Source organism: Planococcus citri, chromosome 5, assembly GCF_950023065.1.
Source record: "Planococcus citri chromosome 5, ihPlaCitr1.1, whole genome shotgun sequence".
In the NCBI taxonomy this organism is placed as follows: Eukaryota; Metazoa; Arthropoda; class Insecta; order Hemiptera; family Pseudococcidae; genus Planococcus; species Planococcus citri.
In genome coordinates, this window is record NC_088681.1 from 23,060,044 (window position 1) to 23,083,039 (window position 22,996).

Consider the following 22,996-nt stretch of genomic DNA (forward strand, 5'->3'; position numbering starts at 1 on the left):
CAATTTTGTCAAAAAACCTAATTTTTGCCAAAACTGTAAAAAAACCACAATATATGCCAAAGTTGTCAAAAAACCCTAATTTTTGTCAAAACTGCCAAAATTGTCAAAAAAAAATTAAATTGCCAAAAAACACAATTTTTGCTAAAACTGTCAAAAAATGTATTTTTTGCCGAAATTGCTTCCTTTTTTACAAAAACACCCAAATGTATTGATTTTTGCGTAAATTATCTAAAAAGTCTCATGTTCTGCTAAACCTACCAAAAAATTTGTTTTTGGCCAAAATATTTGCTCGAAATTTCAGAAATTCTTATTTGTGATATGTCACAAGAACATCAGGTTAGTGTCCAAAAAATCGATTTTTTTTATGGATATTGGTAGTACTCAGAGTGTAGAATCTGCCTACGGCGGTAAAAACGTTCGCGAACGATTCTTTTGACCCTAAATTCAAGGTTAAAAAATAGAGTACCTACAAAAAAAGACTGAAAAATTTTTTTTTGTGATTTTCCTGAAAAGTATGTTCTGGAGAGTCAATATGCGAATTTTTAGGGCAGTCAGCCCACATTTGGAGGATTAGTGCCATTTTATTGAAATTTGAATGAGGCTTAATCTGGAAAAATCAACTCTTGTCACCTTGAACAAGTTTTTTGAAAAAATTATTTTATATTAATAATTCATTCTTAGTAGTTTTTGCGACATTTTTGGTGCGAAATTCAGAAAAAACGAAAAAATTAATTTAGAGAAATTTCGATTATCGGCCTTTGGCAACCCAGATTTTGAAAAAAAAAATGGCAGGTCATGTTGGCACCCCTGACGGCCAAAAGTGGTCCAAGTTTCACGGACCTACAAATTTTTTGCAAAAATTTGAAAAATCAAAAATTGTCGGAAAGTATTTTTTGCGGAGATTATCTCCTAAAGACCGTTTTTTTGTCCATGTTGTAAAAACGTTCTTTATCTGAAAATCCTATTTTTTGTCAAAATTCTTGAGCTATTTCTGCTTTTTCTTACCGAAGCATCTAAAAAGTTAATTTTTTTCAAAATTGCTTAATCTAGTCAATTTTTTTTTGCAACATTGCCAAAAAAAATGTTTTCTGCCAAAATTGCCACTACAGTTCTGCTTTTTTTTAGAATTTCCTTTGTCAAACTTTGTATACAATTTTCTATTGTTCTCTTGTCGAAGAATTTTGATTTCCTGCAATTCTGTTGGAAAATATAAACAATTATGACGCCAAAACATGCTGAAATTCAAGCACTTCTTTCTCTTTCTCCAAATATTGAAACATCAAAAAAAAGAGTCCTACCCGAAGTAGCACCTTGTCCTACTTGTTAGACAGCTTGTACTAAATTCAAGCAGATAGTCGAAATGCTGTACTATTTTTAAAATCTTAATTGAAAAAAATATCGACATCGATAACATATTGAATTTTTGTAAATAAAGTTACCTAGGTACATCTTTATAATTTCGCCAATCCTTTGTTTTTGAAAGCAAAGAACTAAGAAGTCCTTTGTTCCGTTGGAACATGCTTTCGATTGTTGATTAATCAAAGTTCTCCCATAGTCTGACTGAAAACCGACTTTTAAAATTTTATTTTAATGTGAGTTGTAATAAGTGTGGGCCGGTCCCGGAGGTACTGCAATACCGGGTCGACCCGTGGCAGAGGAGGAGCAAGCCCCATCCATCCGCCCGGTTCCAAAAATAAGTTTAACATTCTGGAATCCCAATGGAATTCGTATCAGATGTTAAGCTGATAAGAACAGATACTACACTTTGATCTTAGCCAAAAGGCCGAGAAGCGATACCTGAAAGTTGTAAACTTTCTGCTTTTATGCAACTTGGTGCAACACTTTATCTGCGAGTAGCAAAACGGTACAGTTGTACATACAATAATGTAGCAACGTACCATGTACTAGGTACATAGTAAGTACAGTCAACTCGTTTCACCAACGAAAAACGCGTTAAAAACAACTTTACAATCTTAATTCATTTCTTTGATCATCATTCATCAAACACACCGGAACCTACCTTTCTTTAATTTTTAAAACGTCTGTTCGAAAATTTTGAAAATTTTGCACCGAAAAAAAATTTAAAACACCTATTTATCACTGTAAGAACAAATCACAGTAATAATCAAAAATAAATTCGTTTTTGAATCAAATCGGTACCTACCAACTAGAATTGAAATCAATAATTCACTTTTAATATTATTAATCTATCTATCTACCGGGTGCCCAGAAATATCGGATACCCCAAAGAAAGTTTTTCATTAAAAATATAATATGAATATGTACATAAAACAAAATTCAAAAAAAAATCATTTTTAATGCAACTGAAATTCAAATAAAATACTAATTCACTTTTGTTAGTTCATTTAAAAAAAAAAGTTGCATAAAATTTACAATTTTCATACCAATAGGCTACTCACAAATTTAAAAAAACACGTTATTTAACAACGTTATAATAATAAACAATTATCTGTTCCAAAATTAAATACTGAAACCGTAATAAGTAAATATTTCATTTAGAAATTATCAATAATAATTCGATAAAGAAACTCTTGATATCAAACTTTTAAAATATCACGAACTAATGAATTAAAAAAAATTAAAACAAACTTTAAAAAACACACATTGTAACATTATTTTTTTTAAATATATTAAAAATTACAAAATTACAAAAAAAAACCTCGGAGAATTTCAGCGTACCTATCTATCTTGTATGTATCCATCTACCTAGAGTACCTACCTACTTAATTACTTTCGTGCCAACTAAGTTCATACATAAAACAAAATTCAAAAAAAAAAAAAAAATATCATTTTTAATGCAACTGAAATTCAAATAAAATACTAATTCACTTTTGTTAGTTCATTTTTTAAAAAAGTTGCATAAAAATTACAATTTTCATACCAATAGGCTACTCAAAAATTTAAAAAAAACAACACGTTATTTAACAACGTTACAATAATAAACAATTATCTGTTCCAAAATTAAAATACTGAAACCGTAATAAGTAAATATTTCATTTAGAAATTATCAATAATAATTCCATAAAGAAACTCTTGATATCAAACTTTTAAAATATCACGAACTACCTAATGAATTAAAAAAAATTAAAACAAACTTCAAAAAACCCACATTGTAACATGATTTTTTTAAAAATAAGTATATTAAAATTACAAAATTACAAAATAAAACCTCGGAGAATTTCAGGAACTATTTCAAACCAGAAAAACAACACGCTTCACTTCTAAGTTCTAAAACAACACTAAAAATAATGAAAATTGATTTTAATTTTTAACCTTTGAAAATTGCTCGAAAAAAATCTAAAATCTGAAATTTTAAAGATTTTTAATCATTCAAAAATTTTACATCATCTTGGAAAAGAGCATACATACTTACATATAAAATTCTAACGTGAAAAAACAAGACAATTTACAGAATTGAAAAAAAAAATAATAGGTAATAATAAAACGAGATGAACAGAAATCAAACAATTTCAAAAACATTCTCAGCACCACGGGATAAATTTCCATAATTTTTACTGAATAAGCGTGCATTTTTTTTTTTTTTGAAAAAGCATAAATCGTCAAAAATTGGAAAATCAAATTGGACAGTTGAAATTCTAGCTAGCTATGGGAGTTTCGAACCCTGCCCTTTACAAAAATCGTGGTTTCGTTCAAATCGGAAGCAGACACCTCGAGAGGTTCTCTCGTTATATCAGAAGGGATCTGATCAAGCGATCAGACCCAATGGAGGGGACCTGAACTGATTGGATTTGACCAGATCTGATCAGATCCAGTATTTTCCCCTTGGATGTCATTGATGTCATAGGGCATAGGCTACCTTAATTTTTTTGAGTATTTTCATTACTATTGATGAGTTGTTGTAAACTACTTATCATTGGCGAAATTTTCAAGCTAGTGTAATTTTTCAGCCATTTGTCACTGGTGAACGTTGCGACCGATGTAGATCAAATTCATTCCATTTAGCTTCCACCAATCCATACGGTTGCATCAGTTGTTTCTGTATGGGAGTTACGTCCAGCTGTTCAAGCTCTAGTTGGTATAGACAAGTGGTAAGTAGTATTAAAATCATTTCACCTCGTCTTTTAGAAAAAATAATGACAATAAGGTAATTATAAAACGGTATTATTCTGTGTTTAGATTGCAACTACATTTATTAGAAACACCGAAGATTTCAAAATCGTTCGCAGACAAGATATTCAAAGAGTCATTACCGAAGGATTAGAAGTTCGTGCTAGTGATCGTGAAATCGTTTATAGTTCATTCTCACCTTCAGAACAAAGCGTACGTATTTATTCTTCGCGAGTTACTTTACTTGTTCAAAACTTGGAATTTTTTTAAAACGAATTGTTCGGTTTTCAGGTATATTATTGGTTGTTACCTCAACGTTACCTCGGCGATAAAGTTACCAGTTATGGAGGTGTACTCAACTACACACTTCGATACGTTCCACTCCAAGGAGATCAGATCTCTAGAAATAATGCCCCCGATGTCGAAATTATCAGCGTATGTATTGATCGATATAGTTACCTATTATTCAGTAAATTGATCGTGATTTATCATTTTTTCTTTCTTTACTGGCAGGGTAACGAAATTCGTCTACTGTATTTCAAACCTGACCGCGAATTACAACCAAATGGTTTCGAAACTGTATCTGTACCATTATTCGAACAATATTGGCAACGAGAAGATGGCCAGCCAGCCGGTAGGGAATATTTCCTAATGGCTTTAGCTGGACTAAACAATATTCTCATCAAAGCAACTTACACCACCACCACTTCGGAAGTTGGGTACGTATGGAAAAATTGGAGAACACGAACGCTAATTTTCCAGATTTTGAATTTAATTCTCGAAATTTTGTGATTTTTTTACGATGCAGATTACAAAGCGTCGTTTTGGAAACGGCTGAAGAACGAAATACCGGTTTGAGACCAGCTTACGAAGTAGAAGAGTGCAGATGTCCTCCAGGATACAGAGGATTATCGTGTCAAGAATGCGATGCTGGATACACTCGTATTCAACAAGGACTTTATCTAGGTTTATGCGAACGTTGCAATTGTTTCGGACATTCTCAAGATTGCGACGCTGATACCGGAACTTGTTTGGTAGGTGGATTTGATTCTTCGCCAATGAGTCGATTTTTTTACCCCAATTTATGAAATTCTTGCCATTTTTATGCAGAATTGCGCCAACTTTACCACCGGTCCAGATTGCGGCACTTGCCAACCGGGTTACACCGGTAATCCGAAATCCGGCGAAGCTTGCCGTCCTGTTACCGAACCAAATTATTGTAATTGCGATCCTCGAGGTATTTCACAGCAAGGTTGTCCGTGTAATTGTAAAGTAAGCTGTGCCGCACTGGTCACATTTTCCTCTCATTTAGGAGCTCGTGTAAAGGTCCGAGTTGATTGATGATTTATTTGGCGTGTTTTAGCCGAACGTGATTGAAAACAATTGCGGTACCTGCCGGCCAGGAACTTTCGATTTACAAGAATCTCATCGCGCAGGATGTCTAGAGTGTTGGTGTTCCGGTTTAACCAATCAGTGCCAGTCTTCGAATTTATTCGTTACGCAAATTCCGATGCCTATTCTCGATGGTAATCACGGATTCACGTTATCACTGCCGTAAGTACAGATTTAAAGTCGAGTTGTCGAATTATAGAGATGAAACGTGTTGACCAGTATTTTTCTGCTGTTGTTGATTATATGTAGAGATCGAAGGCCTTTCCCTGTTTCTCGATTCGACTTGGATATCGCTCAGAATAAAATCGGATTCGATTACACGATCGCTCGAGGACAACGTCTTTATTGGTCTTTGCCATCTCAATTCACTGGAAATAAGGTAACTCGATGATGACAATTTTCGACTAAAATCAGCTCGATTTAAAATGCTAATAAAATATTAAATTTCAGTTATCTTCGTATGGCGGTAATTTAACATGGACTCAAGGATATTCGGGACCTTCCGACGCTGTCCCTTTCAACGATATCGATTTAATCATTTACGGTGGCGATGGTGTGAACTTATTCTGGACCAGCGGGGTTTCAATGGGGCCAGGAGTGCCTGCGGTTAGTATTCGTGCCAGCATGATTGATTGACGACGACGATGACTGTGGCATTTTGCTATGGATATAACTTGTGCGTGGATTTGATTTCAGACTAGAAGCGCAAAATTGGAAGAAAACGAATTCACGCGTCTTACGACAACGGGTAGCCGAAGAGCTAGTAGAGCTGATTTATTGAGGGTGTTGTCTTCCATCGACGCTATTCTTATTCGCACTTCGTTCAGATCTCAAACGTCTTACGTATTCATAAGTGACGTCAGTATGGATACAGCTGTATCTCAGCCATTCACCAATGTTAGAGCTACTCAAGTTGAAAGCTGTCGTTGCCCGACTGGGTATAGAGGATTGTCTTGCGAAGTAAGTTTCGCTGCGGTTTTCTAGTATAAGTGCTGATAATTTTTAAGTCAATAGTTCCAAATAAGCCAGAGTTTTTCCAGAATTGTCAGTCTTGCTATTTGCCGAAAAATAGCAATAATTCTCGCTTTTGTAGCAAAATTGCTAAACACTTACCTTTTTTTCTCAAAAATTACCCAAGAGTTTCAATTTAAAAAAAAAACAACAAAAACAAAAAATTGCAACAAGTTTTGCTTTTTTGACAAAAATTGCAAAAAAATGTTGCTTTTCAGCAATAGGCTAAAAATTGTTTTTTTTTGATAAAAAATTCAAAAAAGTCCCATTTTTTTCCAAAAATTGTCCAAAATCTGTTTTTTTTTTTTTTTTTTTTTTTTACAAAAACTGCCAAAAAGAATAATTTTTTTTGCAAAAAATTGTCAAAAATGCTCGCTTTTTCAAAAATTGGCAAAAATTTTTGCTTTTTAGCAAACTGGCTGATAATTGTCGTTTTTCTGCCAAAAATTTCCAAAAAGCTCTTCTTTTTTAGGTTTTTTGGTCAATTTTTTCTGTTTAAAATCTTTTGCTCAGGCTTTGTTGCTTTTTTGGTCGCATGTGTAAATCTAAGTGGAAAAAAATGGAAGATTTTTTGTTGAAATAGTACGCGAAAAAGTACATACATATGTGAGTTTTATGTATCGGTCTTTTACAATGATATATTTTTTTGTAGAGCTGTCAAACCGGATATTACCTCGATGACATCACTAACCAAGGAAAACAGTGCCGAAAATGCCCGTGTAATGGACGCGAAGAAAGTTGTTCACTAGGTCCGAATGCCCAAATAAGTTGCAAATGTTTGCCAGGATATTCAGGCAACTATTGCGAAGGTAATTATAATCCAACTCATGATATGTTTAATTTTAATTGCAATTTTTTCCTCGCATATTTTGCAGTCTTGTAATGCGGTGAAAAATTTTATTCGAAAATCGAGGTTGGTGGTATCTTTATCAGCAGGCATCTGACAAGTGACAACTGGGTTTTTCGTAAAAAATCTCTTTCTGCGTCCCCCTCACCCTCACCGATCTTCTGGGATACATTTTTTCTTCATGTGGTCATTCTAATTCCTGAGGGGGGCATTTAAAACAAACTTTCCGAAAAAAAAGTTGGGCTTAGTAACAAAATGGCGACCATTTTGACTGACGGGTGAATCGGAATTGCAGATTTTGATTTCTAACGTGGAAGTTAAGTACCTCTACTTGCGTTGCGCAATTTTTGTATTGAACAAAGCTATATCGAAAGGACATATAAAATTATACCTATCATCAGCCGCAATTTCAATTGTTAAAGTGCATTATTCGAATTTTGGTGAATTTTTGAAAGTCAAATTTGGGCCAAAAATAAGAAAAAAAATCAAAATTTTACTAAATTGACCTAGAAAGCTGAAATTTTGGGTGTGTACCCTATTTTCGACCTGCCAAATCGACTGGAAACGGTTTCTCGAGCTGTTCTGGAGCCTCCAGCGGATTTTTGAAACTTGAAATTTCCACAAAATTTTACCAAATGAAGGTGTGAAGCCAAGATTCATCCTGCTTTCTAATTTTAAAACGCTATTAAATTGACTGCAGTTGTTTTCAAATCATTTTGGAACCTCCAGCCGATTTTTGGAATATGAAATTTTCATAAAATTTTACCAAATGAAGCTGGAAAATCAAAATTGATTTTGTATTTCAATTTCAACTTGCCATCAAGTCGATTGGAGGTGATTTTAAGCCGTTTTGGAGCCTCCAGCGACTTTTTGGAAATTCCTGGAGCCTCCAGCCGATTTTTGGAATATGAAATTCTCACAAAATAAAGCTGGAAAATCAAAATTGATTTTGCATTTTAATTTCAACTCGCCATCAAGTCGATTGGAGGTGATTTCAAGTCGTTTTGGAGCCTCCAGCGACTTTTTGGAAATTGCTGGAGCCTCCAGCAGATTTTTGAAACTTTCAAGTTTCCATAAAATTTTACCAAACGAAGTTGAAATGTCGAAATTCATTCTGCATCCTAATTCAAACCCTTGTTGACAAAATTGTGACCATTTTGAATTTTGATTGATAGATCAGTCGAAGTCGCAGATTTTGATTTCTAATTTATGAGGTTTTTCAACTCGCATAACAATTTTCTAACTGGACAAAGCTAGATCGAAAGAGCATGCAAAAATTTATCACCAGCCAAAGTTTCAGATGCTAATAAGTATAAGTATATATTTTCTTTTTGATTTTCAGTAAATTATTGAAAATCAAATTTGGGCTATCGTGAGAAAAAAATCAAAATTTTACCTAATTGACCTAGTAAGCTGAAATTTGGAATATACAATCCTATTTCTTATTTATGTCAAATCGATTTGGAACGGGTTTGAAGCGTTTCGAACTGTTCTGGAGCCTTGGGGGGGGGGGGGTTCCTATTTTGCTGACAAGTTCCTTTATGACAGTTTAGATTCTCTGTATAGGTAGGTACGTTAAGGTAACTGAAAATTTTTCGAGTACCGAATTAACGGCGATTGCACATATATATTGTATAAGATTATTAATTATTCTAAGTACAATATTGTGTATATGTGATACTCAGACAGCGTCGGCGTTCTGCTGAATATCAAATTATCGCCCTTAAAGATAATTCGACCAATCGGCTCCAGAGTTACGTTTACTTGCTCGTACGAGAGTTCAGAGAGATTGTTTATACGTTTTGTGAAAAATTACACCACTAATAACGAGATACTGCTCAAGGACACGACCGATTTACTTATGAGTCAGATCACTTATACGAAATTGGAAGGACAGAAAAGCGTTCAAATAGTAATCGAGCCGAATTTGCAATTCATCATTTGTCAAGTCGTCGATGAAAACGGATTAATATTCGGCACGATAAACGCCAAGATATTTCCAGGTTTCGTATCACAGACGATTTAAAATAATGGGCTGTAGATGATCGGGTTTATGTGTTGGAAATGGAGCTCTCTGTATTTGTGAACGTACCGCGTACTCTCTTGTGTATATTTCGCGTCGCTGAATATATAGTATCGTCATTGTGTTCGTCCTTATAAGCTATTGGGGAAATTGGCACAGCGTTTGTGGACGCGTCGTTTATATCGTGTGATGTCTTCGTATTGAGTATTTTAGTATGTTTTAACGTATTGTTTTGATTTTTGTTCAGATACGCCAACTCTAACACCTAGACCGGTCAGATGTAACCCTGACGAATACGAATGTAGAGATGGCCATTGTATACCGTTCCAACGTAGATGCGACGGATTCGCAGATTGCAGAGACAGAACTGACGAATTAAACTGTCCTGGTACTCGTTTAATGGTTTTTTTTTTTACGCAGTAGATATTCCAGTTGACTAGATTGCTAAAGTGAATAAATGACGATTGTTTAGGTGGTCCAGGGAGTACACCTGATACCGAACCATCCACTTCAACTGAACCGAATCAACCGAAGCCTTCGATTGTCGTCGTGATTCGAGAACCTGCTATTCAAATCGTAGCCCTTGGAACTACAATCCGATACAACTGTAGAGCGCAATCCGCATTTACTGGGGTACTTTTATCCTTCAATAACGAAATTTGCAATAATAGGTTTTATTTACTAATTTATGATACCTACTTTTAAATTTTTTTTAGCAATATGTTATTGTTAAATGGTCTAAAGAAGACGGCATACTACCTCCGGCCAGATCTGTTGACGATGGTAACGGTAATTTAGTCGTGATCAACGCACAGACCAGCGATACTGGTACCTACGTGTGTACTGCGTACGATAACCGAACTTACGTTAGTCAAAGAGTCTATCTTACTGTTGGAGGTGAGAAGAAATTTAAATAATCATGCGATTAAGTAGTATTGTAATAGCCTAATAGTTGATATTTTTTAAGACTACATTTTTCTGAAATGTACGGAAATAATGATAATTTGACTATCGATTATTATATGATTGTAATATTTCATTATTTTCCTTCTCGCTTGCAAAGATTTTGTTGTTATGGATTTAAAACTTGGTACGAATATCATTGATTGAGCTGTGTTTCTTATTAAACCTATCTAGTTGGATGTGCAAATAGGTATCGAATGCCTAACATGTTTTTTCATTTACAGAACAATCAGCGCCTAGAGTATCTTTAGTTCCAACTGGTTCAGTGACGCTGTTTGCTGGTCAATCACTTTCTGTGAGCTGCGAAGCTTCCGGTGTACCGGTTCCTACGGTTGAATTCGGAAGATCGCCTGGATCGTATGCTAATAATAGAAAGGTATAATTAGAGCAGATTGGCTAATTCACTGGGCTTGTACTTACTCCGGTTACTTTTCAAGTATTAAGTTCCTGTTATTTTCCTAAAATACTCTGAAATACTTACCTATCGGTTTTTTTAACCATAGATTGTCAACAAAAATTACCAAAAAGTATAACTATTTTGCTAAATACTTCCCAAAATGTCCTGATTTTTGCTAAAATTGTCAAAATTTCACTTTTTGCAACGAATTTACAAAAAATTCGCTTTATAGTAAAATTGTTATAAAAATTTCAAAAAATCTCATTTTTTCAAAAAAGTTTTGAAAAGTCTAGCTTTTTTGTCAGGAATTCCCAAAAGGAATTTTTGTTTTCTAAAATGATCAAAGTCTTGCTTTTTGCTAAAAAAAATGTCAAAACTTCTGTATTCTTTGTAAAATAACTGAAAATTATCGTTTTTATGAAGAAAATTCCAAAGTGTTGCATTTTTGACAGAAATTGCAAACAAGTATTTTTTGGCCTCTTAGTGCTCATCAAGCTGAAATTGTCAAAGTATTGCTTTTTGACAAGAATTTTCGTTTTTTAGCGAAATTGTCAACCACTTTTTTCTCAAGAAATTCCCAAAGGTCTCACTTTTTTTGCCAGAAATTGCTGAATAGTAAACTGTATCACTTTTTGCCAATGATTCCAAATAATCCTGATTTTTGCCAAAAATTGTCAAAAATTCTCGCTTTTTCAAAAATTGGCAGAAAAATCTCTGTTAGCAAAATGGATAAAAATTGTTGTTTTCTTGGATAAAGTCCCAGAAAATTCACTTTTTTAGAAAAATTGCTCAAAAATGTACGTACTTTTTTTGCCAGAAATTGCTGAAACGTTAACAGTATTACTTTTTGCCAATGATTCCCAATAATCCTAATTTTTGCAAAAAATTGTCAAAAAAATTTCTGTTAGCAAAATGGCTCAAAATAAAATTGTTGTTTTCTCGGATGTAAGTCTCAAAAAATCCACTTTTTAAAGAAAATTGCTCAAAAGTGTACTTTTTTGCCAGAAATTGCTGAAAAGTTTTAAACAGTATCACTTTTTCCAATGATTCCCAATATAATCCTGATTTTTGTCAAAAATTGTCAAAAATTCTCGCTTTTTCAAAAATTGGCAAAAGAAATCTCTGTTAGCAAAATAGCTAAAAATTGTTGTTTCTTTGCATAAAGTCCCAGAAAATTCACTTTTTTAAAAAGAAATTGCCAAAAAAAACCTTTCTCTCTACTAAAATTATCAGTCTACTTTTTGCCAAGAATCGTCAAAAATTTTCGCTTCTTCGCAAAATTGCTAAATTTTGTTTTTAGAAAATTTCAGTCTCATTTTCCCAAAATCTGTCCAAAATTGCTGATAAGTAGGTATCATTTTTTTTGCGAAATTCCCAAAAAATACTAAAATTGTCGAAATCTTTTTTGGTTACTTTTCTGAGCTTTTCTGCTAACTTGAGTTACTATTTTTTGGGGGGAAAAAATTTAGCAAGTACGAGCCTTGGATTCGTCGGTGAATTTCATGTTAATAATTTTTGTCGATATTTTTTGTAACTCAGAGTGGACTTAGAAATACCGTATTCAATATTCAATCTGTGAGAAAATCTGACGAAGGAATTTACTATTGCCGAGCCAATAATTCGGTCGGTTACGATAGCCAAGAGATTGTCGTTTATGTAAATGGTACGTATTGCCAGTAATACAGTGATAATCATGATGTATTTTATCTGCGAATATAAATGAAATAATAAATATTGGATTATAGATATCGGTAGTCAAACTACGATTAGTCCTCCTGGCTCGTCAAACGAAGTTCGTGTAACAGTCGAACCCAGCGAATTCATTGGATCATCGGGAGATCAAATTAATTTACAATGTACTGTTTCCGCGAATATCCCATACAGGTAGAATTTAGATTTATTACTACTCGTACTTCGAGTCTGCGAGAGAATTTGTCATTTTCACGTGTATCTCGTTTTGCAGAATTATATGGACTCGTTACCCCGACCTACCTTTACAACAGGGAATAAACGAAAGAGACGGTAGGCTGTTCATTAACTCGGCATCACAGCAAGATTCCGGCGTATACGTTTGCTCAGCAATTTCCGAACAAACCGGAATTATCCTTAGTCGAATTGAAGTCAATGTTAATGTCGCTCCGTCGAGGTAAAAGATCATCGTATCAGCGAACCGCGAGATTTTACACGTACCTATTTTTAATTATTGATTTTGTTCTGTGGCAGGAGACCAGCCTTGTTGACAATCGAACCCGAAAGACAAACTGTGGCTCAAGGAACGTTGGCTAAAATCTCGTGTATAGTTGGAAACGATCCGAATGCTCGTGTTACATGGCGTAAAGCGAATGAAAACTTACCAGCTTATTTCCAAGTAATATTTTTGAGCTTTTTTGTGTAGTAATTCGTGGAACAATGTTGAATGTATGATTAATGTGGTCATGTTGCGTGTTTTTTTCAACAGCAAGTCGGAAACGAATTGCAAATACCTCAAGTTGATGTGAAAGATCGTGGTGTTTATGTTTGCGAATTGAACTACGGTGATGGAAATATTCTCCAGGTGCATTCCATCCTTGAAGTTCAAAGTAAGTGAACTGTCCTGGTCTCGTTGAAATCTTCGATCTCTATTTTTATGTGTATTTTATTTTATGAAATAATTTGATTAATCCAGGACGTGAAGCTCCAGCGGTGGAAATTTACCCGAAAGATAGACAAACCGTATTCATCGGAGGTACAGCGTTGATTCAATGTCGTGTCAGCAGAGGTGAACCATCTCCAACTCTCACCTGGTCTCGAACCAATAACCAACAATTGTCTTCTCACGTCGAAACGCTCGACGGCGGAGTTCTAAGGTATGACCAAATTCGACTTACGCTTGGTTTACGATCATGATAAATTTACTGACCGGAAATGTATTCAATGCGACAGATTCTCACGTATCACCGAAGAAGACGAAGGACAGTATATTTGTACAGCTAGCAACTTGGTCGGAAGTGTGACCTCTGTTGCAACTTTGGAACTAATTTCTCCGCCGATCATTACTCTCAATCCTCGCGGTCCTTACATCGTACCTCTCGGTCAAAGTGTTCGAATCGAATGTACAGCCAGAGGTAGACCCGCGCCAGCAGTTTTCTGGCTAGATCAAAACATCGAAAAGTAAGCATTTTGATTGAAATTTTACGATTTACTCTCGAAAGTATACCTATACTTGACCGTATAGCTGATTTTTAAATTCAAATTTTAGTTCTCCACTCGAAAATGGGTCTCGTCCTCTACTTAGGGCACAAAGGCCACAAACAGCTGTTTTCGAAATATACCGAGCTCGGCTAGCTGATTCTAAGACATACACGTGTGTTGCCGATAATTCTGCCGGACGAGTCGAAGAAAAAATAGTGATCATTGTACAAGAGGACGACTACGGTCGTTATCCACCACAATCTAGCATTGCACCTGACGAAGAGATCATATTTCCTTTAGGAACTACCGCTACCTTACGTTGTAACGTTGGTAAGTTGTTGGATTACTGAGATTATCAGAGGTGATTGTGATTGGAAATCCAGAGCAAATCAAAGCTGACTTTTAAAAACTGTTGGATTTCTAAAATTGTGTCAAACTTTCAAAAATGACTTCCTGTTATTTTTTCAGACTTACAAGTACGATATTTTTATTTGAAAAGACTTTACTTTTACTTACCTTCATTTTTATATTTAGGCTCATCTAACGATTTGGTCAACGTTCAATGGGTCCGAGAAAATGGCGATTTACCAGATAACCACAGAATTTACAACGCTGATCTGATCATTTACGGTATTACTCGATCAAACGCCGGAAAATACACTTGTGTTGGAATTGGAAACGATAACGCGCCGTTGTTCTCCAAATCAATCAACCTGAGAGTTACCGGTAAGTACGAAATACTCGAACAAAGTCATCGAGTTCAAAATAAACATGCAAAGTTGCCCTCGAACTAACGCTTGGTGCTTTTTTCTCCTATCACGCTAACAATTAAGGGAAATATAAAATGTGTCCTTACAAACTAAAAAGTAAGCTTCGTGAACTGATCAAATACCAGTAGAGATATGGTGTTCTTACGGTGTTTTTTTTTCACCCTTCTTTAGGTGGTCCGCCGAAAATATCGTTGAATCCGGCCATCCAAACTGTTCGTCCTGGTGATAACGCTAATGTAGAATGTACCGCCGAAGGAGATCAACCTATTGCTATTCAATGGACGACCAAAACTGGTGCACCGTTTACAAGATCCACTTCCACCATTGAAGGACGTCTGATGGTGAGTCGAACATGATTTTTATTCGAGACGCAGAAAGAAGTTTGAAAGATGAGATGGCGAAGAAAGAGATGCTGAGAGTAATTTCCCCGACCAGAGAAGAATCCCAACTCGGACAATAATTTTTGAACCGGATAAAGTTGGATCGAAAGAGCATGCAAAAATATATCACTAGTCAAATTTTCGGTTGCTCGAGTTTATTTTTCGAATTTTGGCGAATTTTTAAAAATCAAATTTGGACCAAAAATGAAAAAAAAATCAAAATTTTACCAAATTGACCTAGAAAGCGGAAATTTGAAATATACGCTATTTTTGACAAGCTGAATCGATTGGAAGCTGCTTCGAACCATTGTGAGCAGTTCTGGAGCCTCCAGCGTATTTTTGAAACTTGAAATTTTCTTCAAAGTCCAGCGATTTTAAATTTGAAAAAAGTCAAAAATTAATTTTTTCCCCATTGGTTAATGTAAAAAGCTGAAGTTGAGTTCATATCCTATTTTTTGATATTTCAAGTCGATGGTAGGTCGTTTCTAAATGTTATGGAGGCTGCATCAATTTTTTGAAAATTCCAGCTTTTCGAAAAACGCCATAAAATTTGTACAAAACAACTTTTCAATACTTACATATGTGACGCGGCACGACAAAATCGACCTTCGAACTGAAAACAAGTTTTTGAGTTATGGGGGGTTAAAGTTTTCAGTCCAGTTCTGCTCGTTTAGCGGAAGCGCTTGCGTTCTAATCACGTTCTCCGGCTAAACTGAGCTAAACGTAGTCTTGGATAACGTTTCTTGCCTGTTTTGTGTGAATATCACTGGGTAAAATGGTTATTTACATTGATACAGGGGGCTCAGTCATGATTGCGCTCATTTTTTCAATTTTTTTTTAATTTTTTCATTATTTTCAATTTTGAAATCAATCTGGAGGCGAAACAAAGCGTTCTGTGAGAAAAATACGTCGAGCAAAGTTGTAGAGAATTAAATTTCCAAAAACCTATAAGAGGTTTATTTTTCTCCAAAATGCATAGTTTTTCCGTTTTTCTCAAAAAACAGAAATTTTGTGGTAATCATCATGAGGTTTTTGTTTTTTGAGAAAAACGGAAAAACTATGCATTTTGGAGAAAAATAAACCTCTTATAGGTTTTTGGAAATTTAATTCTCTACAACTTTGCTCGACGTATTTTTCTCGTAGAACGCTTTGTTTCGCCTCCAGGTCGATTTAAAAGTTAAAATAATGAAACAATTTTTAAAAAATCAAAAAAATCAAAAAAATGAGCACACTTCTGACTGGATTACCATGTATATGGAGCTATGCAAATCAGAGGGACTTCTGGGTGGTTTTAAATGATTTTTGAATGTCCGAGGACCAAAAATCCGTCAAAAAGTGAAAAATAATTTTTTCAGTCCGAAGGTCGATTTTGTTGTGCCGCGTCACATATGCTTGTGATTTCAAGACTCGTACTCAAAAGTACCTTTTGTGGTTACTTTTTCAAAATTTTTGTTGCTAAAGTTACTTTTTAATTTAAATTTTTGATTTAAAAAAAAATTCCAATTCGCGATTCTAATTTTTAAAGAAAACAAGAAAAAATGCCCAGGGTGTCTAACGGTCATGAAAGTCATAAAAGTCATGAAAAAGTCATGAATTTTGCTCAAAACACATTTAAAAATTTTTAAAAAATGAATAAATAAATAAATAAATAAATAAATAAATAAATAAATAGAAAATTGGTTCAAAAAATTTAAAAAATATAAAAAAACTGAAATGTTATTTAATTTTTATATACTTTTTTGAGGGGATTGGGGGGAGGGGGGGGGGGTTATGCGGTAAAAATATGAAAAATAGGTCATGAAAAAGTCATGATTTTTTGATCTGCGAATTTTGTCAAACACCCCGAATTACCTTTTCAACGTTATGGTTACAAAACCTTGTTTTTTTGAAAAAATTACAGTCAAAATCTGGCTACAAATATTTGCCAAAAACTGTCCTGCTTTTTTCAAAGTTGCCAAAAAGCCTCGTTTCTTGCTAATAGTTTCTAAAACTTGTAGTTTCTCACAAAAACTTCCAAAAAGTCTTAGTTTCTTCCAAAAGTTTGCTTTTTTGCCAGGAATTTCGAAAAATTGCCAAAAATAGAAAAAAGAATTCCTTTCTTGACAAAAATTGCGAAAAAGTATCTTAATTGGCAAAAATCCTGCTGTTTGCTAAAAATGTAATATTCTTGCTTTTTACAGAAAATTGATATTAAAAATTTCTTTTAGCAAAATTGCTAGAAAAATCTCACTTTTTCCCAAAACAATTAAGTACCTAGCTCAAAGTTTAGCTTTGCTGCAAAATAATCCCACTTTTTTGCCAATAATTCCCAAAAAATCATGCTTTTTGCCAAAAGTTATCCAAAATTCTCGCTTTTTCAAAAAATGACAAAAATTTTGTTTTTTAGCAAAATGCTTGAAAAATGCCATTTTTTTGCAAATAATTCCAAAAAATCTCATTTTTCCCCAAAAAGGTACAAAAGCTTAATTTTTGGCCAGAAACATCCAAAATGTTTTTCCTTTTGCTAAAATCATTAAACTTTTCCTTTTTGCCAAAAATTGACAAAAATTCTCGCTTTTTCAAAAATTGACAAAAATAGTTAGTTATTTTTAGCAAAATACTTAAAAAAATGTTGTTTTTTTGCAAACAATTCCACAAAATCTCAATTTTCCCAAAAAATGTCTAAAATTCTACTTTTTTGCCAGAAATTTCCAAAAAGCTTCTCCTTTTGCTAAAATTATCAAATCTTCCTTTTTGTCAAAAACTTTCAAAAATTCTTGCTTTTTCAATAGTTGACAGAAATTTTTGATTTATATCAAAATTCTCAAAAAATGTTGTTTTTGCAAACAATTTCAAAAAATCTCAGTTCCTCTTCCCCCCCCCCCCCCAATGACCAAAAGCCTAATGTTTTGCCAGAAATTTCCAAAAAGTTTTTCTTTTTGCTAAAATCATCAAAAATCTTCCTTTTTGCCAAAAATTTTCAATAATTCTCGCTTTTTTAAAAATTGACAAAAATTATTGTTTTTTTAGCAAAATGCTTAAAAAACTTTTTTTTTTTAAACAATTACAAAAAATTTCAGTTTTCCTCAAAAGTGTCCAAAATCCTATTTTTTTCCAAAAAGCTGCTCCTTTTACTAAAATCATCAGAATTTTCCAAGTATATTTAAGTTCTGTCAAAAATTACCAATAAGTTTTACTTTTTGCCAAAAATTTCTGAAACGCTCTACCTTTGCATATAAAGTTATTGTCGAAGTGCCTTTTATTCAAATCCCAAAAGTCTCGTTTTGTTGACAAAAATTGCAAAAAAATGTGGTTTTTTACTTAAAACTTCAAAAATTGTTACTCTTCCGAAAAATATTCTAATTAGTCACTTTTGCTAAAAAAAAAGCTTCTTTTGCTGAAATTGTCAAGTCTCGCTTTTGGGCGGAAATTGCAAAATTTCTTACATTACATTGTCATATATTTTTTTTTTTCGTTTCAATCAAAAACGAAAAGAAAAATACATATTTTTTGTTGGTTTTTTTCCTGCAGAAAAATGTTTTGCCCATGTTTTGTCACTTTTCTGGTTATTAAAATTCCTTTTTTTTTTTTTTTTTTTGAAAATGAGGAATACGTGCCTTGAGATTTGTGCTTTTAGTTTTGGGTGACCCACTTGACCTGAATTTGGGGTCATTTCTGCACCAATTTTCGCAATTATCCGGTTTCGTATCCTCCCTTCTTCTTTCCGAAATTTTTTCAATGCTTCAGAAACACGTTTTACGATTTATATTGTGCTAATGCTCAATCTGATATGTTTTATAGTTCCGTGGCATCACAGTCAACGACGCAGGCCAATACGTTTGCACTGCCAGGAATACATGGGGTGAAGCCGAAGCCGTTGCCGAAGTCCAAGTCAGTGGTAAGTAAACGAATTGAAATATCAATCGTATTATTGTCGATTTTTAATCCACTTCTTGTTTAAAAAAATAAGTATTTGTCTCACGTTGAATTTTAAAATTGGTAGAAATCATTCGACCAACTCGACCAACTATCAAAGCTCCAGATCATGTTCAAAACACCTACGAAGGGCAAGACATAGAATTAAAATGTGTCGTCGATATTCCCCGTATTGTAAGTTTCGATTTCCTTTTCCAATTCTTTGCGATGCTAAACTCTTTTCAGTCATATTAACACCTCTATTATGATTATTACAGCGTCACCAAGTTACCTGGCGTAGAGAACATGGCGCTTTACCACGAACCAGTCAAGTACTCGGCGAGACTTTACGTCTGATTAATATCAGAGCCGAAGACGCCGATCGATACATTTGCGAAATTTCCTCAGCTTCTGGAATCAGCAGCGACTTTATCGACGTACAAGTCGAACGTATGTTCAAATCCGATTAATATTCGTCTACGAGTATTTTGTACCTACCCTTCCACACTTTAAAATCGTACACCATTTTGCATTTAAACTGCAACCTAAGCACACACACAAGTCACAACTTTTGCGTAGTAATAATATCTAGTATAGCGAATGGGAAACTTCACTATGGTGGTTTTTTGCGATTAAAGTGAAGGCAAATATTGCTGAAAACTAAATTGCCCAACACGTTGTATCTTTGTTTTGAAATTTGAGCACATAGAGCGAGCAATATTTTGCGTTTTGATTATCGTGTTCGATTTCAATTTCACTTGTAAACACGTATTCCCAAGTTTGCGTATTTGTTGATGTGAGAATTTATGTAAAAATTAATTCCGGTTTTCGAGAAACATTTTCTCGAAGGTGTGGAAAAGCCTCAGTAAACCGAAGGGTTTGAAAATTCATTATTCCTTTCAACAAATATGCAAACACGTACGTTACCGAGCACCTGTGCTGTATTACCTACCTGAGTTTTAACCGTTTCTCTTTCGCTTCTTATCCTTATTTTATTTTTTATCATTTACCTAGCTAGTGTTTTTTTTCTGTCTTTATTTTTATTTTTTAATGCGCTGATTTGATTTTCGAATATTTTGCGGGATGGTTTTTTCTTTCTTTTCTTTTTAATTTGTTCATCGTTTGTGGCCTGTTAATATCGTAAAGGAACCTGCTTACCGGATGAGTTCCGTTGCAACAATGGTCAATGTATCTTGAAAGTATTATATTGTGACACGATACAACACTGCAATGATAATTCGGACGAAATAGAATGTCACAAATATAGACGCGGTTGGTTTTTTACGTCTTTTGTAGCGCTTTTTGTTATGCCTCTGTATATGGAAATTGTACATATTTGTTTTATCATACCTGCCTTTTAAGTTTAAAAATACCCTATCAAATATTCACTCGTACGTTTTTATGAATGTTCTCATTATTATAATCTCGTCTCTTTGTACTACCTTGACCTATAAAGCTGTTTTTTTTAAACGCATGCGAAATATTTGGGAAAATTTTTTCATTCATTTGTATACGATTACTGCCGTGTTACGGAATTTGGGCTTGATAGAAATTACCAATTTTTTTTTTTGTATTTCTCATTTTACTCTGCCTAATCGCATGTCCATTATTAACTTAACATAATTGATCGCTTGTACTAATATTTTTTTACCCTTCTTCCTCCAATTTTCTGAAATTCTACGAATGTATTATTTTTTTGAAAATATTTTGTACCAGTTTGTACGAAATTTTCAACTCTTAATCCATCATGTGCAATAATCTCACCAAATATTACTACACATGTATCGACTAACAAAATTATATTATTAATGGATGGAATTTTATCATAAAAAAAAAATATGTATTCAATTTGAAAATTGTCAACGAAATTCTAATCTGCGATGTTTTGTCGTTTGTATAGATACGAGTAATATTTCACTGAATATCGAATCGAACAAGGATCCTATCAAAATTGGTGACTCGGTTACGTTATTATGTAACGCCATCGGTGATGTTGACGGAAATCTTATTTGGTCCAAACCTGACGGATCGTTTGAATCGAATGTTCGGGTCGATAGAAACGTTTTAAGGTATGATTTTCATTTGTCAAGTTGACCTCGAGAGACCCAGTTCGAATTTTATTTTTGTTGATTTTGTTTTCAGGATCGCCGATGTGCAACCTTCCAACAGGGGTGTTTACCGGTGCTCGGCTTATACCAGTAATGGAATTAATGGATTGAGATCTGCCGATTATACCATCGAAGTTCAACGTGAGTAGAATAGGAGTTTTTTTTTTTTGACGAAGATTTGACTAGGACCGATGCCAAAGTGGAGGAAAATTTTGTTCTCCCTGGGCCCTGGTTCATTACTCGAACCAAAAGTAGGGTACTCTGATTTTGCTGAAATTTTATTCTCAGGTTCCCTTCGATGATCAAGTGAAATGGCCATAATTTCTGTCTTGACCTTTCAGGATTGGGAAGAGGGGGTGGGGGTGGAGTCTGGTAATTTTTTCAAATGTCAAATTTTGACGTTTCGTATCTTATGACTGGCTAAACTTGGATCAAATTTGTTTGCGGAATTTTAAAGAGATTTTATCGAAGATTCGAAATCAATAAGAATAACAAAAGCTCGCGAGTTCAACTTTCTTTGTGAACGCTCGACTTTTCAGGATAAATTTAAATTGAAAACCATCATTTTGAAAATTCGAAAAAATTACAGCGAAAAAGAGAGAACCGTTTTTTATCCTCTATTGAACAATCTACTTTTCAAAATGAGATTTCAGCTCTGAGGGAGGGGGGGAGGGGGATTGGTAATCAGAATTTTGATCCAAATTTAATAAAGCTTTATGTGTATAGAACCTGCCAAGAATATCACTTTTTTTGCCAGAAATTGCCAAAAAGTGTGACTTTTTTACCAATAGTTCTTGAAAGGAGTGTTTTTCGCAAATATTATTAAAGTTTTGCTTTTTACAAAAAATTTTCAAAAATCCTCGTTTCCTTGAAAATTGACGAAAAATTTTTGTTCTCAAGAAACTGGGTTAAAATTGCCTCTTTTTGCAAAATATTCCAAAAAATCTCACTTTTTTCCAAAAAATCGTCGCTTTTTATCAAAAATTGTCCTTTTGCTGAAAATTGCAAAAATTCTCATTTTGTTGCTAAAAATGACTAAAAAGCCCAGTTTTTGTTTACAAAATCAAGAGGTTGAAAAATGGCTCGCTTTTTTGACGAAAATTACGAAAAAAGACATTTTTTTGACCAATAATCATCAAAAAGTCCTATTTTTTGCTAATGCTTTTTTTTACATTTTTTTCTCAAGAATTACCCAAAATTTTCGTTTTTTGCCAGAAATTGCCGAAAATCATCACTTTTTGTCAATAATGCCAGAAAGGGCTGTTTTTGCTATAAATAATCACTAAAGTAATGCTTTTAGCCAAAAATTGTAAAAAATTCTCGCTTTTTCAAAAATTTACATAATTTGTTTGTTTTTATGCAAAATGGCTTAAAATTACTTTTTTTTTGCAAAAAATTACAAAAAGAAAAAGTCTTACTGTTTTCAAAAAAAAATATTCTTGATGTCTCGCTTTTCACCAACAAAATTTTTTGGCCAGAAATTGAAGAAATTTCCATTTTGTTGCCAAAATTTTCCAAGAAGTTATAAAATTGTGCAAATTTTAAAATTTGGAACTAAAATATTGCATTTGAAATGTTCTTTTTTTGGTGTTTTTTTTTTGCTCACGTCTGGTCACTTTTTTGGTTATTTTTGAGTCAATTTTCTAGCTTTTTTGATTACCAAAGTTACTGGTTTTTTTTTTGTTTTTTTTGACGAAAATTAAGTGCGAGCGCTGTAAAATTTACCTAGAAAACTAAAATTCGGTGTGTACCCTATTTTCGACCTCTCGAGTCGATTGGTGATGGTTCCAAATCGTTCTGGAGACTTCATCAAATGTTTTTTTTTTTCAAGAATAATAAGTGGAGAAAATTTTTGGATTGGAACCGAAAAAAAAGATTTTGAAAATATGTGCCTAAATCGCTAGAATGGCTCAAAATGATGGATTAGAGCTTATAGGTGTTAAATTTTGTA

General features: G+C 33.8%; 1 protein-coding gene and 1 non-coding gene across 13 annotated transcripts in view; one reads left to right on the forward strand and one right to left on the reverse strand.

The window, feature by feature from the left end:
• The window catches only part of trol (terribly reduced optic lobes), a 219,917-nt gene that overhangs the window by 184,951 nt on the left and 11,970 nt on the right, over window positions 1-22,996 (forward strand). For 10 of the 12 annotated variants that reach the window (XM_065365961.1, XM_065365966.1, XM_065365964.1 and 7 more), the window contains 32 exons: window positions 3,930-4,070; window positions 4,159-4,302; window positions 4,381-4,524; window positions 4,603-4,808; window positions 4,898-5,123; window positions 5,200-5,361; window positions 5,453-5,643; window positions 5,731-5,860; window positions 5,932-6,087; window positions 6,178-6,441; window positions 7,145-7,301; window positions 9,025-9,342; window positions 9,610-9,750; window positions 9,835-9,995; window positions 10,079-10,259; window positions 10,550-10,701; window positions 12,262-12,385; window positions 12,468-12,606; window positions 12,686-12,868; window positions 12,946-13,090; window positions 13,181-13,301; window positions 13,388-13,568; window positions 13,645-13,872; window positions 13,961-14,223; window positions 14,428-14,619; window positions 14,835-15,004; window positions 18,824-18,920; window positions 19,026-19,132; window positions 19,216-19,387; window positions 20,084-20,209; window positions 20,838-21,006; window positions 21,080-21,186. In XM_065365961.1, coding sequence (XP_065222033.1) covers window positions 3,930-4,070; window positions 4,159-4,302; window positions 4,381-4,524; window positions 4,603-4,808; window positions 4,898-5,123; window positions 5,200-5,361; window positions 5,453-5,643; window positions 5,731-5,860; window positions 5,932-6,087; window positions 6,178-6,441; window positions 7,145-7,301; window positions 9,025-9,342; window positions 9,610-9,750; window positions 9,835-9,995; window positions 10,079-10,259; window positions 10,550-10,701; window positions 12,262-12,385; window positions 12,468-12,606; window positions 12,686-12,868; window positions 12,946-13,090; window positions 13,181-13,301; window positions 13,388-13,568; window positions 13,645-13,872; window positions 13,961-14,223; window positions 14,428-14,619; window positions 14,835-15,004; window positions 18,824-18,920; window positions 19,026-19,132; window positions 19,216-19,387; window positions 20,084-20,209; window positions 20,838-21,006; window positions 21,080-21,186 — 5,398 coding nt within the window. The remainder of the gene's footprint in view (window positions 1-3,929; window positions 4,071-4,158; window positions 4,303-4,380; window positions 4,525-4,602; window positions 4,809-4,897; window positions 5,124-5,199; window positions 5,362-5,452; window positions 5,644-5,730; window positions 5,861-5,931; window positions 6,088-6,177; window positions 6,442-7,144; window positions 7,302-9,024; window positions 9,343-9,609; window positions 9,751-9,834; window positions 9,996-10,078; window positions 10,260-10,549; window positions 10,702-12,261; window positions 12,386-12,467; window positions 12,607-12,685; window positions 12,869-12,945; window positions 13,091-13,180; window positions 13,302-13,387; window positions 13,569-13,644; window positions 13,873-13,960; window positions 14,224-14,427; window positions 14,620-14,834; window positions 15,005-18,823; window positions 18,921-19,025; window positions 19,133-19,215; window positions 19,388-20,083; window positions 20,210-20,837; window positions 21,007-21,079; window positions 21,187-22,996) is intronic. The other 2 variants (XM_065365963.1, XM_065365967.1) reach the window with 2 other exon arrangements.
• On the reverse strand, window positions 1,604-1,795 carry LOC135849564 (U2 spliceosomal RNA). The gene has a single exon (XR_010559579.1). It is a non-coding gene; the product is annotated as a U2 spliceosomal RNA (small nuclear RNA).